We start from the raw sequence: 14,256 nt of genomic DNA, 5'->3' as shown, positions 1-14,256 counted from the left end.
AGAGAAAAAGAATTTCTTTCTTATGCCAGGTCTCTGACGATTACTTTTGGTTAAAGTAATTCCAGTAGCAAACTATAAAGAATGTTCTCAAACTCTCATAATTGTTTTGAGTATCCATTTGGATTATTAACAACTTGAATATATTCCTATGTGATATATATGAAACAGGAATGAAATTTGCTATTAAAATTTTCAAGAGGGTTCAGAATTCTAGACCCTCAGAGCCCAAAGGAAGCTTTGAACTTGTGAAATGAAGTGAATCCCAACAAAATTCAAAACTTTGACCATGGCCAACCAAGAAGCAAGAGACCAATATGTATTCTTTAGATAGAACTGAGTACCAAAAATATCCTATTATGTCAGGTATACCAATAAGACAGCCCAGAGAATTCCCCAAGACAGTGCAGTTTCTCAACTTTTAGCTTCAGTATCTCACGCATAACCCTTTCAGGTAAGTCTCCCTGCTACCTCTTGTGCTGTATTTAGTAGGGCCTAAGTGGAACCTTAGCCTCTTGATGAAAGTGGAAGAGGAGAGTGAAAAAGTTGGCTTAAAGCTCAACATTCAGAAAACGAAGATCATGGCATCTGGTCCCATCACTTCATGGCAAATAGATGGGGAAACAGTGGAAACAGTGGCTGACTTTATTTTTCTGGGCTCCAAAAATCACTGCAGATGGTGATTGCAGCCATGAAATTAAAAGACGCTTATTCCTTGGAAGGAAAGTTATGACCAACCTAGACAGCATATTAAAAAGCAGAGACATTACTTTGCCAACAAAGGTCCATCTAGTCAAGGCTATGGTTTTTCCAGTGGTCATGTATGGATATGAGAGTTGGACTATAAAGAAAGCTGAGCACCGAAGAATTGATGCTTTTGAACTGTGGTGTTGGAGAAGACTGTTGAGAGTCCCTTTGACTGCAAGGAGATCCAACCAGTCCATCCTAAATGAGATTAGTCCTGGGTGTTCATTGGAAGGACTGATGTTGAAGCTGAAACTCCAATACTTTGGGCACCTGATGCAAAGAGCTGACTCATTGGAAAAGACCCTGATGCTGGGAAAGATTAAAGGCAGGAGGAGAAGGGGATGACAGAGGATGAAACGGTCAGATGGCATCACTGACTCAATAGACATGGGTTTGTGTGGACTCCGGAAGTTGGTGATGGACAGGGAGGCCTGGCGTGCTGCAGTTCATGGGGTCGCAAAGAATCAGACATGACTGAGTGACTGAACTGAACTGAAGTGGAACCAGGGCATCTGTAAAGTTCTAGAGCTTAGTCTAAGAAACATCTAGGACTGGTAGCCATGGAGATAAATTTATTGCCAAGACCAATGCTAATCCACATCATTACCTTCCATGGGATCTATTTTACATAAATAATTTCATCAAAGATCATTCAGAACTCTTTTTAATAAGAAAATTTTGCTCTCTACAAATCTAAAATCATTTTGAAAAGATTAAGATTCTCAGTTTTAACACAATATGTAGGAGAATGTATTAATCACAAAATTTAAAGTTTCTTCATGCTCCTTCTATGGAGATAATGAGCAGCAGCCAAGGAAACATGTTTATGCATTTAGCAATATGAAGGGTAACATTATACATTATGCATACTGAATTAAAACTGGATCAGGAAAATCGATTTTAAACATGAAATTATGGAATGTTTAGTAGGTAATTAGCCTCTAATAGTAAATAGATATTAACTTCTCAGCAAGTTTCTAGTTTAGTCTTATAGGCCCAAATATCATGGAGGGGGCGACTGACTATAGAAATAGTTTTAGGCAAAGCTTACTTCACAATTTGAATGAGCCAACAGTTCCAAGTTATAAAGTCCACATTGTCATGAGGTATTTAGTAAGCTATTCATTTAAAGTTTTGAACTTGTCAACTGAATTGAATCCCAGCAAAATTTAGAGCTTTGACGATGGCCAACCAAGAAGAAAGAGACTAAGATGTTTCCTTTAGATAGCACTGAGTACCAAAAGCACACTGTTATGTCAAGTATACCAGTAAGATAACCCAAAGAATAATTCCTCAAGACAGTGAAATAAAAACATATGTTCACATAAAGACATGTACATAGAGGTTCATAACAATTTTATTTATTATTTAGAATAACAAAATGTCAGAACTCAGATGTCTGCCTATATGCAAGTGAATAAAAAATTATTTTATAACTATGCAGTAGGATACTAACCAGCAATAAAATGAACCATCAATGCTTCAATTTAAGCATCTATTGTGTTTATACTTGGCAATGTGCCCAGTGCTACAAGGAACTGGGAACACACTGACACACAGATCAGACAGATGGAAGCACAGGTTTGCAGTGATACACAACTGCTTCTGTCCGAGGCCTCAAAAGACCTCTAGGATAACTTCTTGTACGTATAAAGGAGAGGGTAGTTGCTACCCCTCTTCTGGCGCAGACTGAGATAAGACAGTTAAATAATTCTTATGATCATCCCACTAGTGACTCTGTAAGACATTTTTGAGAATCAATTTTTTCAAGATATACTTACATATAATAAAATGTAACTACTTTAAGTATGTATTTTGATGAGTTGTGAAAAATGTATGCACCCAAGTAACTACCACCACAATCAACAACATATAGAACACCTACAACACTGCAAGAAATCCCCTCATGTTTCTTTGCAGTCAGTCACCAGTTCCACCACCTGGCAACACCAATGGGCTTCCTGTTAAGTTGTATCCATTCTAGAATTTCATATAAATAGAATCATATAGCATGTGGTCATTTCTGTTTTTTCTTCGTCACCCAATACAAGCTTTTTGAGATTCCTCTATGTTGCTACATGTATTGATGGTTCATTTTATCGCCAGTTAGTATTCTATTGCATAGTTATAAAATAATTTGCTTATTCACTCACATATAGGTGGACATCTGAGTTCTGATTTTTGGTTATTATAAATAACAAATAAAACTGTTATGAACTTCTATCGACATGTCTTTATTTGGACACGTTTTTTTATTTCCCTTGGGTAAATGCCTAGGAATAGACTTGTTGAGTCATATGTATGCAAGTTCAACTTTAAAAACAACTGTCAAATTGTTTACCAAAGCAGTTCTATCATTTTTACATTTCCACTAGCAAAAATGAGAGCTCAAATTACTCTACATGTTTGCTAACACTTGGTATTCTCAGGTTTTTAAATTTCAGCCGTTACTGAAAAGAAAAAGTGGAAACCAATATTTTAGAATGTTAACCATAGAGGCATTTCAGTAGTAAGTATCTGCATACAATCCAAGAAGTCAGCCAGGAAGTCCAATGAGAAACACTCAAATTCTATCCCAAAGCTCCATGAATGAACTGGAGAGGTTATTTCTCTCCTTGTGTGCATGCATGCCAAGTCACTTCAGTCATGTCCAACTTACATAATTATAACATAACTCAAGAAAGAGTTTATTTCCCCTGATTCAGCACCATTTTGGATTCCCCTAGAGGATACAACCCACTCTGAAAAATAAGTCATCTCCTGATCACAGGCCTTTCCTGCTCAGACGGCCAAACACAGAAAAAATTCAAACACAGAAAAGCATTAGTAAAAGACATTCAGTATATAAAACAGCCATGCTGACATGTGTACATTGGCAAGCTTTGAAAGCTTTGATAGTCTTCTCTTTATAAAAAGAATATAACTCTATGCAATATGAAACGTGGTTAAAAATTATTTGCAGACATTGCCTTAATTTCGACAAATTTTGCCTGTTCAACATGGAGACCTGGTTTTCATCAACCAAACCACAAGGGTTGAAGGGCTTGGACTCCCAGAAAGCATAGGGGGTTTGCTCTGATAGCCGGAAGGAACAGCTGTCATTCCAAGGCCCTGCTTCCACTGCAGAGTCTCCTAGGTAAGCTGAGATACAAAGACTAAACAGGACTGAACAGGAGATAAGGCGGAACTCAGAATCCAGCTCACCTTTCAAAGAAGCCGCCCTTCCCTCTGCCTGGAATGCTCCCCACACCCACACCACCTATTTTCAGAACCAAGGAGCCCTACTTTTCCTGCAGTTCTGGGTTCTCTCAAACAATCCAAATCCTCCTAACACATGCTTTCAAATCATTATATTTGTCCTCTTTAACCTTTTCACAGTTAATAATTATGTTTATTTTGGTGAGTAAAACATTAACGACTACTGCTCCTTCCCTACTGAACAGGTGTCATGAGCTTTTCTCCTAACTGAACCCACCAAGAGTTCTCAGTCTATAAAAATTCCTTAATAAAATTTGCATAATTAATTACTTGTTAATTAAAACAATGCTTTATCAGAGATGTATTGATAGGCCTCTATGCTTTGCATAAGATAGAAACTAAAGGTGGCTGTTTCTTTCTCAATTATAAGAAAATTCAAACTGCAAAAAAACCGTGGTTGTCAAAGTTGCCTGGCCTTCTCCTGCCCCAGTTTCCATTAAACCAGCTGCTTCAATGTCAGATCTGCTTTGTCAACCAATCCTGTCAAAATTCAAATCCATGAGAAGGATGAAGACTTTCAGAACTCAAGACTCTCCTACATTAGAATGTCACAGAAAAGCAAGTCTCATAGTTTCAGACTTTCAACCTGAAGGTCCTGGTAATTTATAAAGGAAATGCAGTTACCCAGTAAGTCCCCAGTTACTATTCCCTATGGCAAATGGTCAAAGTCTTTCACTGAGAGGAGGCTGTTAGAGGACCCTGGTAACATTACCAACTTCATGATCAGCAATAGGCTGACAGTAGCATGTGCCTTAAAGGAAAACAAAACCATCCTCTTCAGACTTCCCTCATGGTCCAGTGGTTAAGACTCCATACTTCCAATGCAGGGGGCACAGGTACAATCTGTGGTCAGGGAACAAGGATCCCACATGCCACCTGGGTGAGGCCCAAAACAAAAATGCCCTTTTCTCATCCACCTTTTCTGCACCTACCTGTCTTCAATAAATCTCAAGGGAACAGTGAGAGACTTGAGCTCAAGAAAATTAGAATCACTGTGCATCCATGCTCATCCCATGTTCAGCTCAGCCCAAAAACAAAACAAAATTTAATTTAATGCCTTCTATTCACTATCAGTACAAGCAAAAACTCCAGAACTGAAATTTAAAGATGTGAAAATACTTTTAAGACCTGAACCTCATTAACAAAATACTAGGAAGGTATTAGGAGAGGCTACTGAAGTCTTGAGTCCCTATTACATAGCAAGCACTGCCCAGCACACTAAAGGAATGCAAATGTCTTCCAACCCATCACCAATTTTATTAACCTAATCACTACTGGGGTTAAAGAAAGACCAGTATTTCAGGGTCAATCTTCATTCTAACCACTGAGAAGGTATTCTTACCAACAGCTCTCTGTTTCCATTTCATTTTAAACTAAGGCACAGTCCTACTGTTATCTTTACATTTTCTTTCTGGAAAAAAAACTATCGCTACCCTGAAATAAGTTTTGATAAGGAAATGAGCAAAGGCTTAATTCTTACCAAAAAAAAAAAAAAAAGCTAAAAATGGGTCCAAAAATAAAGTTTTATTCCCAAGCCACAGCTGGAGAAACTTAGGGGAACAAAAGAAAAGATGAATAAAGGCAAGCCTAATTTTTCCACTGCCCAGTTACAAGAAATATCAGAAACATTACAAATGTTCTAGGTCCTCAGATTAGCATCACCCAGAGCTCCATAGAAAACTTATCCAAATTTTATCTCAAAAAAACTTGGGATGAATCCATAGTAAGTTCCACAGATCTCCTACAATCACAAACAGAAAGAGGAAAAAAAATAATAATAATCACACAAAATTGTAAGCTTAATGGAACAGATGCCTCTTCCTGACAAGCAACAGCTGCCGGGCAAAGCTGTGATTTATGAGCTGAAGCTACTTTCTCACATTCCATACGGTGTCGATATTTATCTTGAGACCAACTATTACTGATTATTGGCAACTGTTGAGGAAAGAAAAAAAAAGTCCGTGAAACTCAGGCTGCTGGTAGTAATAATTATCCAAATACAAGGAGACGTTCTAAAACAAAAATCTCAAGAGGATAGCCCACTTTATGTCAAGGCCCTAGTGAAGGGAAAGTATGGACAAACAGATGCTCTTAATGAAATGGAAAACACATTAAAACTGCACCTCATTACCTCTCCATAGAAGGCAGCCTCAAAAGTCAAGATGCCATGAGTCCCCAAGGATCAAAGAAGACAACAGACAAGCAGGCAAAGAGTGGAAGGCAGCCATTTCAAGCTATGAACTGTAACTCTCCTGGATACTAGAATTAACTGCTGTAAAACAGAAGTCGTCTTTAATAATATTCATATCGTTTTTATTACCTGACAGGCAGATGTAAGTTAAATATTCGCCTTGACCTCCAGTTGCCAAGAAAGGAATCTTTTTCTTTGTCCTCCTCTTGACCTGGACAGCTCCCAACATCCTTTCATCAAGAGGTGCAAAAATTTCCTTGCTGATCGCAGATTTGGCACTCATTGTCAACCAAGTAACCAGGGCACGCAGTGAGTTTTCTAGACAAGAAAAAGAAAATGCAGGTTGGAATCGGCAATATTGTAAAGAGACATCCAAGAATGAGCAGTAGATTATGATCCAACCACCCCACTCCCAGGCAAATATCCAGAAAAGACAAAAACTCTATTAGCAATATAAATGGCTGTCAACAGATGAATGGATAAAGATGATGTGGTATCTACCTAACTATAAAAAATCAAATAATGCCATTTGCAGCAACATAGATGGAGCTAGAGACTGTCATACTCCGTGAAGTCAGAATGAGGAAGACAAGTAGCATATGTTATCCCTTATATGTGGAATCCAAATAAAAAATAGTATAAGTTAACTTATTTATAAAACATACAGACTCACGGACATGGAAAACAATCATATGGTTACCAAAGGGGAAGGGGTAGTGAGGTATAAATCGAAAATTTGGGAAGTACAGAAACACACTACTATACATAAAATAGATTAACAACAAGGACCTACTATATAACACAGGGGATATTCAATATATTATAATAACCTATAATGGAAAAGAATCTGAAAAGTATATATATATATGTGTGTGTAAAAGGTCATTTCATTGTATACCTAAAACACTGTAAATCAACTGCAATGAAAAAAAATGAGCAGCAAGTTTATCTGCAGTTGAGGTAATTTTCAATTTGTGGTTTAACCTCTCACTTGCTTGAAATGCATTATATTTCAATCACTAAAAGCAAGGCCTCCATGTTTATAATAACTGAAAAAAATTCAAACAAAAAAGGAATACAGATTTACTTGCTGAAAATGACAAATTCAACACAAAGAGATGAACAGCACAAAATGGGATCGAGAAAGTGTGTCAGCCTCCACCCCAACTGCACCTGACTCTAACTAGCAGGTGGCACCCACCCCATTCCCATTCTACAAGGACCATGATTTCACCATTTTCAGTTGAGAAATCTTTCCAATGTCGAGAAATCTTTAAAGTCAAGAGGTTTACTTCGAAATCTCCTTGAAGTCTAATATTAATCTATTTCCCTAACTCTATTCATAAAGGAAACAATTATATCATCTTCCCCATAATAACTATATATGCAACAGAAGACCATTAATTTAATCACCCTTCAGCTGCTTTGGATCAAGCTAAGTAATTAATCCTTATTTATTAGCCTCTTTCAATGGGTCCTATTTTCCAGGACTCCTCTGCCTCTCACTGCCATGCTCTGGACCCTCGACAAATTCTCCAGTTTCCTTAAGCTAAAGAGGACACAGAATTCTAAAAAAATATCTGACCAATGCCAAGTATTTTGAAAATGTTACCCAGCAGTTCCCACATGCTATGCTCCTGTTGTTAACTGGCACTGTGTGCCCAATAATTAAGAAAATAAAGCAGCATGTTGCTGACTCACAATGGGTCCCCTCTCTCCCTGATCGCTCAAAGTTATACATACACAGTCCCCATGTTATATTTAGTTTCCCAAAGCTGTATTCCCTAAAGGTCTTAATTATGCTTATTTGTGTCTATTACATTCAAGGTCAATCTGAATTTTAACTATATCATCCAAAAACTCAACTGTAACTTGAATAAATGAGTCAATGTTTTCTATGCCATCATTCCAGTCATCCTGGATGTCATCATCAATATCTTAATCAGTAATCAACATTTGTTCAACAAATGACAAATCAAAACTAAAGGTGCAGAGAAGGCCAATGGGTTGTACAGAGTGTACATGCAGAGGTCATGCAGGCTGTACAGAGTGTTCAGAGATCCTGCAGAGGGATCAATTATACAGCTATATATGGCAACGGCAGCTCAAACAGCTGCTCAGTGGGTCATTTCCTTCTCCATTCCCAACCCAGGGATCAAACCTGTATCTCCTGCATTGCAAGAGGATTCTTTACTGCTGAGCCACAGGGGAACAGCTGAATGTGCTAAGCAATATTATTGTATCAATGCTAAGTTTTGTGAATGAAATGACAGCATTTGGTTATGCTGGCGATGTCCTTGTTCTTAGAAGATATGTTATAAAGTATTTAGGGGTGAAGAGTCATGATGTCTTCGACTTAATGTCAAGTGATTTAGCAAAATATTCATGTTATAAAACTGTATCTATTGATACACACACACAAATATGGAGTAAGAGAGAGGGAGGAGAAGAATGTGTGGCAGGATGTTGAAAACAGATGACTCTAGATGAATTTTACAAATGAGGCAATCGGTAAATAAACACCTATTACATGCCACCCAATGCTTAGTATTAGAGACATAAGAAATAATTAAGATAGGCTCCTGGTTCTCCAGGAGTTGACTACTGATTATATTAAAGATTTCCCTTAAATTCAGATGATTTGTGATGGAAGACATGGAACATTCCTCCCAATGCAAGATTCACAAATGTTACAACACAGCTGTCCATCTATAACTGATCCACACCTGTAACTTCATAGAAGGAAAGAGATATATTAAAAAGAAGAAGAAGAACATTCCCCTGGTTAAAGAAATTTCTCCTGCTTTCAATTCTGTAAGTAGGTTTTCTCAGTGGCACCAAGAATAAAGAATAAAAAGTGTTGGTGTTTATTACTAAACAACAACAAAAAATCCTTCAATCTATCCTTCAATACAGATCTGTGGCCAGGTCGATGTGCTCAGATCATGATATCTTATCATTGCCAGCAGGTTCTTCATCCCAGCTGAGTACAAAATGATGACAGAATCTCTTGATATGCTGACCTCTAACTGATATCCCGTGATTTCCAAGAAGTTAGCAAGCAGAATTTCTCCCACTGTGATTTACCCTATGACTTTGCTAGGCAGGATATTACAATTTACAGGGACATTTTTTTTTTTTAAAGGAGAGAAACTAGCTTTTTTCTAGCTCCAAGGTCTCTCACCTCTCAGCACTTGGGGATGTGGGAATAAGAAAGCCAATGGTAGCACAGTGGCTTCAAACTTCTAGGAAGTTTGAAGAAAGTCATCTTCCCAAAGTCATCAGGCATTCTCTGATCAGAGCCTTCCCAACAGTGGCAAGGCTTTTGTTTTTCCAACTCAGAGTCACACTTTTCTAAAATTGTGGTTAAAAGAAATAGAAAGCTATCATTTTATTATGCAAAATCTGTCAAGAGAAAAAAGAAAAGCAATATGCACGTGTCAACAAACTCATAGGAAATCCTGCTCATCTTCTGAAAAACTGGTAAGAAATGGAAATAACCTTGTGTTGCTTTTTCATATGGATATTCAGTGGCCAAGAACAAAAGGGAGGAAAAAAAAAAAAGAGGAAAAATAGAACCAGTAACTTCAATGAGCACAAGGTTTGGAATCAAACAAACTTGGGTTCAAATTTTATTTCCAAAACTGAAGACATATAATGTGCGTAAACCTCTTAAAATTCCAGATTCTCAGTTTACTCATGTGGGAAGATCTTCACCTAATTCATGGAAGGGCTGAAAGAATTAGATGAAACAATGCGTGCAAATCACTTATTCCGGTGCCTGAATCGCAATGAATACTTAAAATGGAATTTTTAAATTAACTCTCTAAGATAAGAAAAACAGAAGACACTCTTGCAGAAACTCAGTAAATGTAGCCTTCCATTTAGAAACTGTTTAAAATTTTTGTTCAGGACAAGGACATGAACACGCCTGTGAGCACAAGTGTATGTTTTTGATGCTACTTTGGAAAGGGAAATTGACAGAGGATTAGAAGAGAATGAATCAGAAAGTAAAAGGGACACTAATGTAGGTTCATAGAAAGAATCTATGAGTGTCTCCCAAACCCGACTGCCCATCTGAACTCGGCAAGGAGAGCTTTTCAAAAATGCAGACCCTTGGGCCCCTCCTTTACCCCCACCAATCACAATCTTGGGGTATGCAGTTTTAATCAACTCTCTAACTGGTTCTCTGGCAGCCATCCTGACACCAATTAGGTGAAAAACTGAGAGTCTAAGGAGGAACTGTGGGGATGGAAGAGTGGATTCTCATGAGGACAGGAAGAGGAGGCAGAGGACTTCTTTTCTCCATTCAGTCAAGCAGATTTCTCAGGTCTTAGATCTTCCTGCTGGTAAATCAATGCCCTGCCCACGGCTGGAGCCCTTTGTAAGAAAATCAAGAGGAATACACAGCAGTGGTACACCTCTGACCAGTGTCACTCCAATCTACATGACCCTGAAGGGGGATAGGATATGCCACCCAGAAATATGCTGCTTTAGTAAATTGATTGTTTTGAGCTAAAAGCCCCAGAATAAACAACAAATGTGGGGAGAGGCTTCTTCTGAATTCCCTTTATCTGTCTAAAGACAAATACTCCAAAGGAACTCAGTTGCCATAAATTCCCTCTCCAGGAGTTTCATCCATGAGGAAAGACTGACTCTTGTCACAGGAAAGGCAACTAGAAGTCCACACACACTTAGACATACTTTCTCACCAACTGTCATACCTCCCATCAAGTCCTGTAAGGGCCTTTCACTTTTTCTAAAAATCATTTTCATGTTGGAGAAGACTCTTGAGAGTCCCTTGGACTGCAAGGAGATCCAACCAGTCCATTCTAAAGGAGATCAGTCCTGGGTGTTCTTTGGAAGGAATGATGCTAAAGCTGAAACTCCCGTACTTTGGCCACCTCATGCGAAGAGTTGACTCATTGGAAAAGACTCTGATGCTGGGAGGGGTTGGGGGCAGGAGGAGAAGGGGATGACAGAGGATGAGATGGCTGGATGGCATCACTGACTCAATGGACGTGAGTTTGAGTGAACTCCAGGAGTTGGTGATGGACAGGGAGGCCTGGCATGCTGCAATTCATGGGGTCGCAAAGAGTCGGACACGACTGATCGACTGAACTGAACTGAACTGAAGAGGTCTACACCCCCTCCTTCTTCCCTACCAAGATGGTATGTAATCCTACATTCTAAGCTGTCTCAGGAATTAATCATTTCTCCAGGGTATCTCCCAAGTACATACCAGGTGTACATGTTCATAAACTTCCAATGGGTTTTCTCTTGTTAATCTTTTATTACAGGGGTCTCAGCTAAGAATAAAAAAATCTGCCTGCAATGTGGGAGACCTACGTTTGATCCCTGGGTCGGGAAGTTCCCCTGGAGAAGGGAACAGCTACCCACTCTAGTATTCTGGCCTGGAGAATTCCACAGACAGAAGAGCCCATGGGTTCTTCAGGCTACAGTCCATGGGTTGCAAAGAGTTGGACCCGACTGAACAACTTTTGCTTAGCTAGCAGCTAAGAATGCAGAAGAGTAAAATTATTTTTCCTCCCCTACAACCCATGAAAGTTCTCTCTCTTCCTGGTCCACAGCTTCTATAGGCTATAATTACAAAGCTTTCCCATCCAAGAAACCAGCCTACAATATGATTTGCAAGTCAAAGTGGCTGGCTGCCTTAAGTGGTAGTTGTAGAAACTAATCGCAGTTGGCTTTCTTCTCCCTCAAGCCTTTTCATGTATCTTCTTCTCCCTTTAAGCCATCTAACCCATAACCACTTTGTCAGTACACGGTTACTGTACTGAGATGATCCTCCACCCACTACCAAGAGCCAGGAAATCCTCCTTTCCAGGAAAAGTCATAAACTCCAAGGACCTCACAGAGGAGGCAGACGATACGTTAAAGGGTAGAGAGGTTAGATGTTCTCATTCTCCAACATGAACATTTTCGGTTTCCGGTACTTGAACTAGCACTTGCCTTGTGTGTTCAGGAGACAAGGATGGGTGGTAGGGACTCATTAAAATTGCAGTGTGGCAGTGCCTTCATTATTCTGCAGGTTTATCTAAGGTGGTACAGCCAATGGGGCTTAAATATTTCTCACAAGAGAGGTAAAGGCCACCTCTGGTGAAACAGATACCTCCTATTTAGCTTAAGATTATTAGATAACTGATTTATCTAACTTTATTCACTCGCCACACTTCACATGCAATCTTCTGATCATCTCTGGCACTGTCTATGACAACACAAGTAATCTGGTCTCTATAACAATCATACGCCCACTGCCAGCAAGTAACCAGAAATGCCTGGTTTTAGATTCACCCTCTCAAACCAGTTACTGTGACTTAACCCTGAGGTAGATACACTCAAAACCAGCTGATACTAAGTTTTAAGAAGTCTCCAAGTTAATAGCAAACAGGATACATCCAGGAAAACTTTGTAGGGTGGGGCACGGGGTGGTGGTGGTGGAATTAGCTGGTCTCCCCTAGTGCATGGGCAATCTAATGAGGTGACCTCAAATAACTGATAAATAAGAGAAATAAGGTTATTCTCTAAGATAGGACTTCTGTACGCTGGCACTTTTTGAAATTCCGCAAACGCACCTTGACTGTCACCTTTAACTAGATGACACGGATCACCCAGCTCCCACTGCCTTTCTGGTTTTAAATCCATGTGTCTAGCTGGCAACTGAGCATTTCCCCTAAGAGTTAATTTAGATTCCGCCTTGTTTCTCAAAACCTCCAAATCTCCATAACAACTAACCAATCACCAAGTTCTGTAGATCCAGTTCAGTACTTCTGGGCTCCACCAGATCTTCTCCATCCTCGCAACCTCCACCTTGGTTTGCATCTCCATCATCCCTGGTTTGAATGACTTGATGTCCCCTAAAAGAGCACCTATAGCACTGGCTATGACAACACAAGTAATCTGGTGTTGTGACAGAACACCAGATGGAACCACTCCCATCTTGCTTCCATTGTCCCTCTACACTGCCCAGTGTAATATTCTAAAGGATAAATATGATTCAAGCTTCACTGTATTCAACTTTTTTTCCTCCAGGCTTCAGGTCCTGAGAGGGAAACTTGATTTCCTTGCCTAGGAGCCGGGGAATGCTGTACATACTAAAGCCAAATTAGAGAAATGTTAAATTGCTTCCCTTAAACTTCACAGTATTTAAGTACTCAGCGTTACAAGTCAGACATTATTACACCATCATTAAACTTAGAGATAATCTAAAAATGGTAATTGTACTCCAAAATCAAAAAATATCACTTAGTAGCAAGAAAATATGCAACTTGTTAGGCAGTAAAAATCAATTTTTTTTTTTTTTGGTGTCATAAGACCAATGAGATAACGTGAGGTCAAATTTAGCTACTTTATAAAAATTTACTCAAGTAAATTTATAAACTTTATAAAAAGTATACTCAAGTAAGGGTTACTGATTATTATACCAGGATGGTGCAAAAGTAACCATGGTTTTTGCATTGTTAAAGTTTGTCGATTGATACTGATACTTACAATATTGTGCTGGCTTCTGCCACACACCAACATGGATCAGCCATAGCTATACATATGTCCCCTGCCTCTGGAGCCTCCGCCCACCTCCCATCATATCCCACCCCTCTAAGTTGTCACAGAGCCTCGGTTTGAGCTCTCTCAGTTGTACACCAAATTCCCACTGACTATTTTACATATGTTAGTGTCTATGTTTCCATGCTACTCTCTCCATTTGTCCTACCCTCTCCTTCCTACCCACGGCCCCCTGAGTCCATAAGTCTGCGTTGCCTTTGCTGCCCTGCAAACAGGTCCATCAGTACCATCTTTCTAGATTCCATATATATGCACTAACACACCATATCTGTTTTTCTCTTTCTGACTTACTTCACTCTGTATAATAGGCTCTAGGTTCACTCACCTCATTAGCACAGACTCAAATGTGTTCCTGTTTATGGTTGAGTAATATTCTATCATATATATGCACCACAACTGCTTTATCCATTCATCTGTCAATGGACATTTAGGTTGCTTCCATGTGCTAGCTACTGGAAACAGTGCTGCAAGGAACACTT

At 39.1% G+C, this 14,256-nt stretch overlaps 1 protein-coding gene across 3 annotated transcripts in view; it reads right to left on the bottom strand.

Moving 5' to 3' along the window:
* STXBP6 (syntaxin binding protein 6) overlaps positions 1-14,256 on the bottom strand; it is a 262,455-nt gene that overhangs the window by 180,526 nt on the left and 67,673 nt on the right. For all 3 annotated transcript variants that reach the window (XM_040257207.1, XM_040257206.1, XM_040257205.1), the window contains one exon: positions 6,323-6,511. In XM_040257207.1, the coding sequence (XP_040113141.1) occupies positions 6,323-6,476 (154 nt within the window). In that variant the 5' untranslated portion in view covers positions 6,477-6,511. The remainder of the gene's footprint in view (positions 1-6,322; positions 6,512-14,256) is intronic.

The sequence above is a fragment of the Oryx dammah genome, unplaced genomic scaffold, assembly GCF_014754425.2.
Source record: "Oryx dammah isolate SB20612 unplaced genomic scaffold, SCBI_Odam_1.1 HiC_scaffold_16, whole genome shotgun sequence".
Taxonomy (NCBI): domain Eukaryota; kingdom Metazoa; phylum Chordata; class Mammalia; order Artiodactyla; family Bovidae; genus Oryx; species Oryx dammah.
Note: the sequence above shows the minus strand (reverse complement) of the source record. Positions and strands in the feature narration are given on the sequence as shown.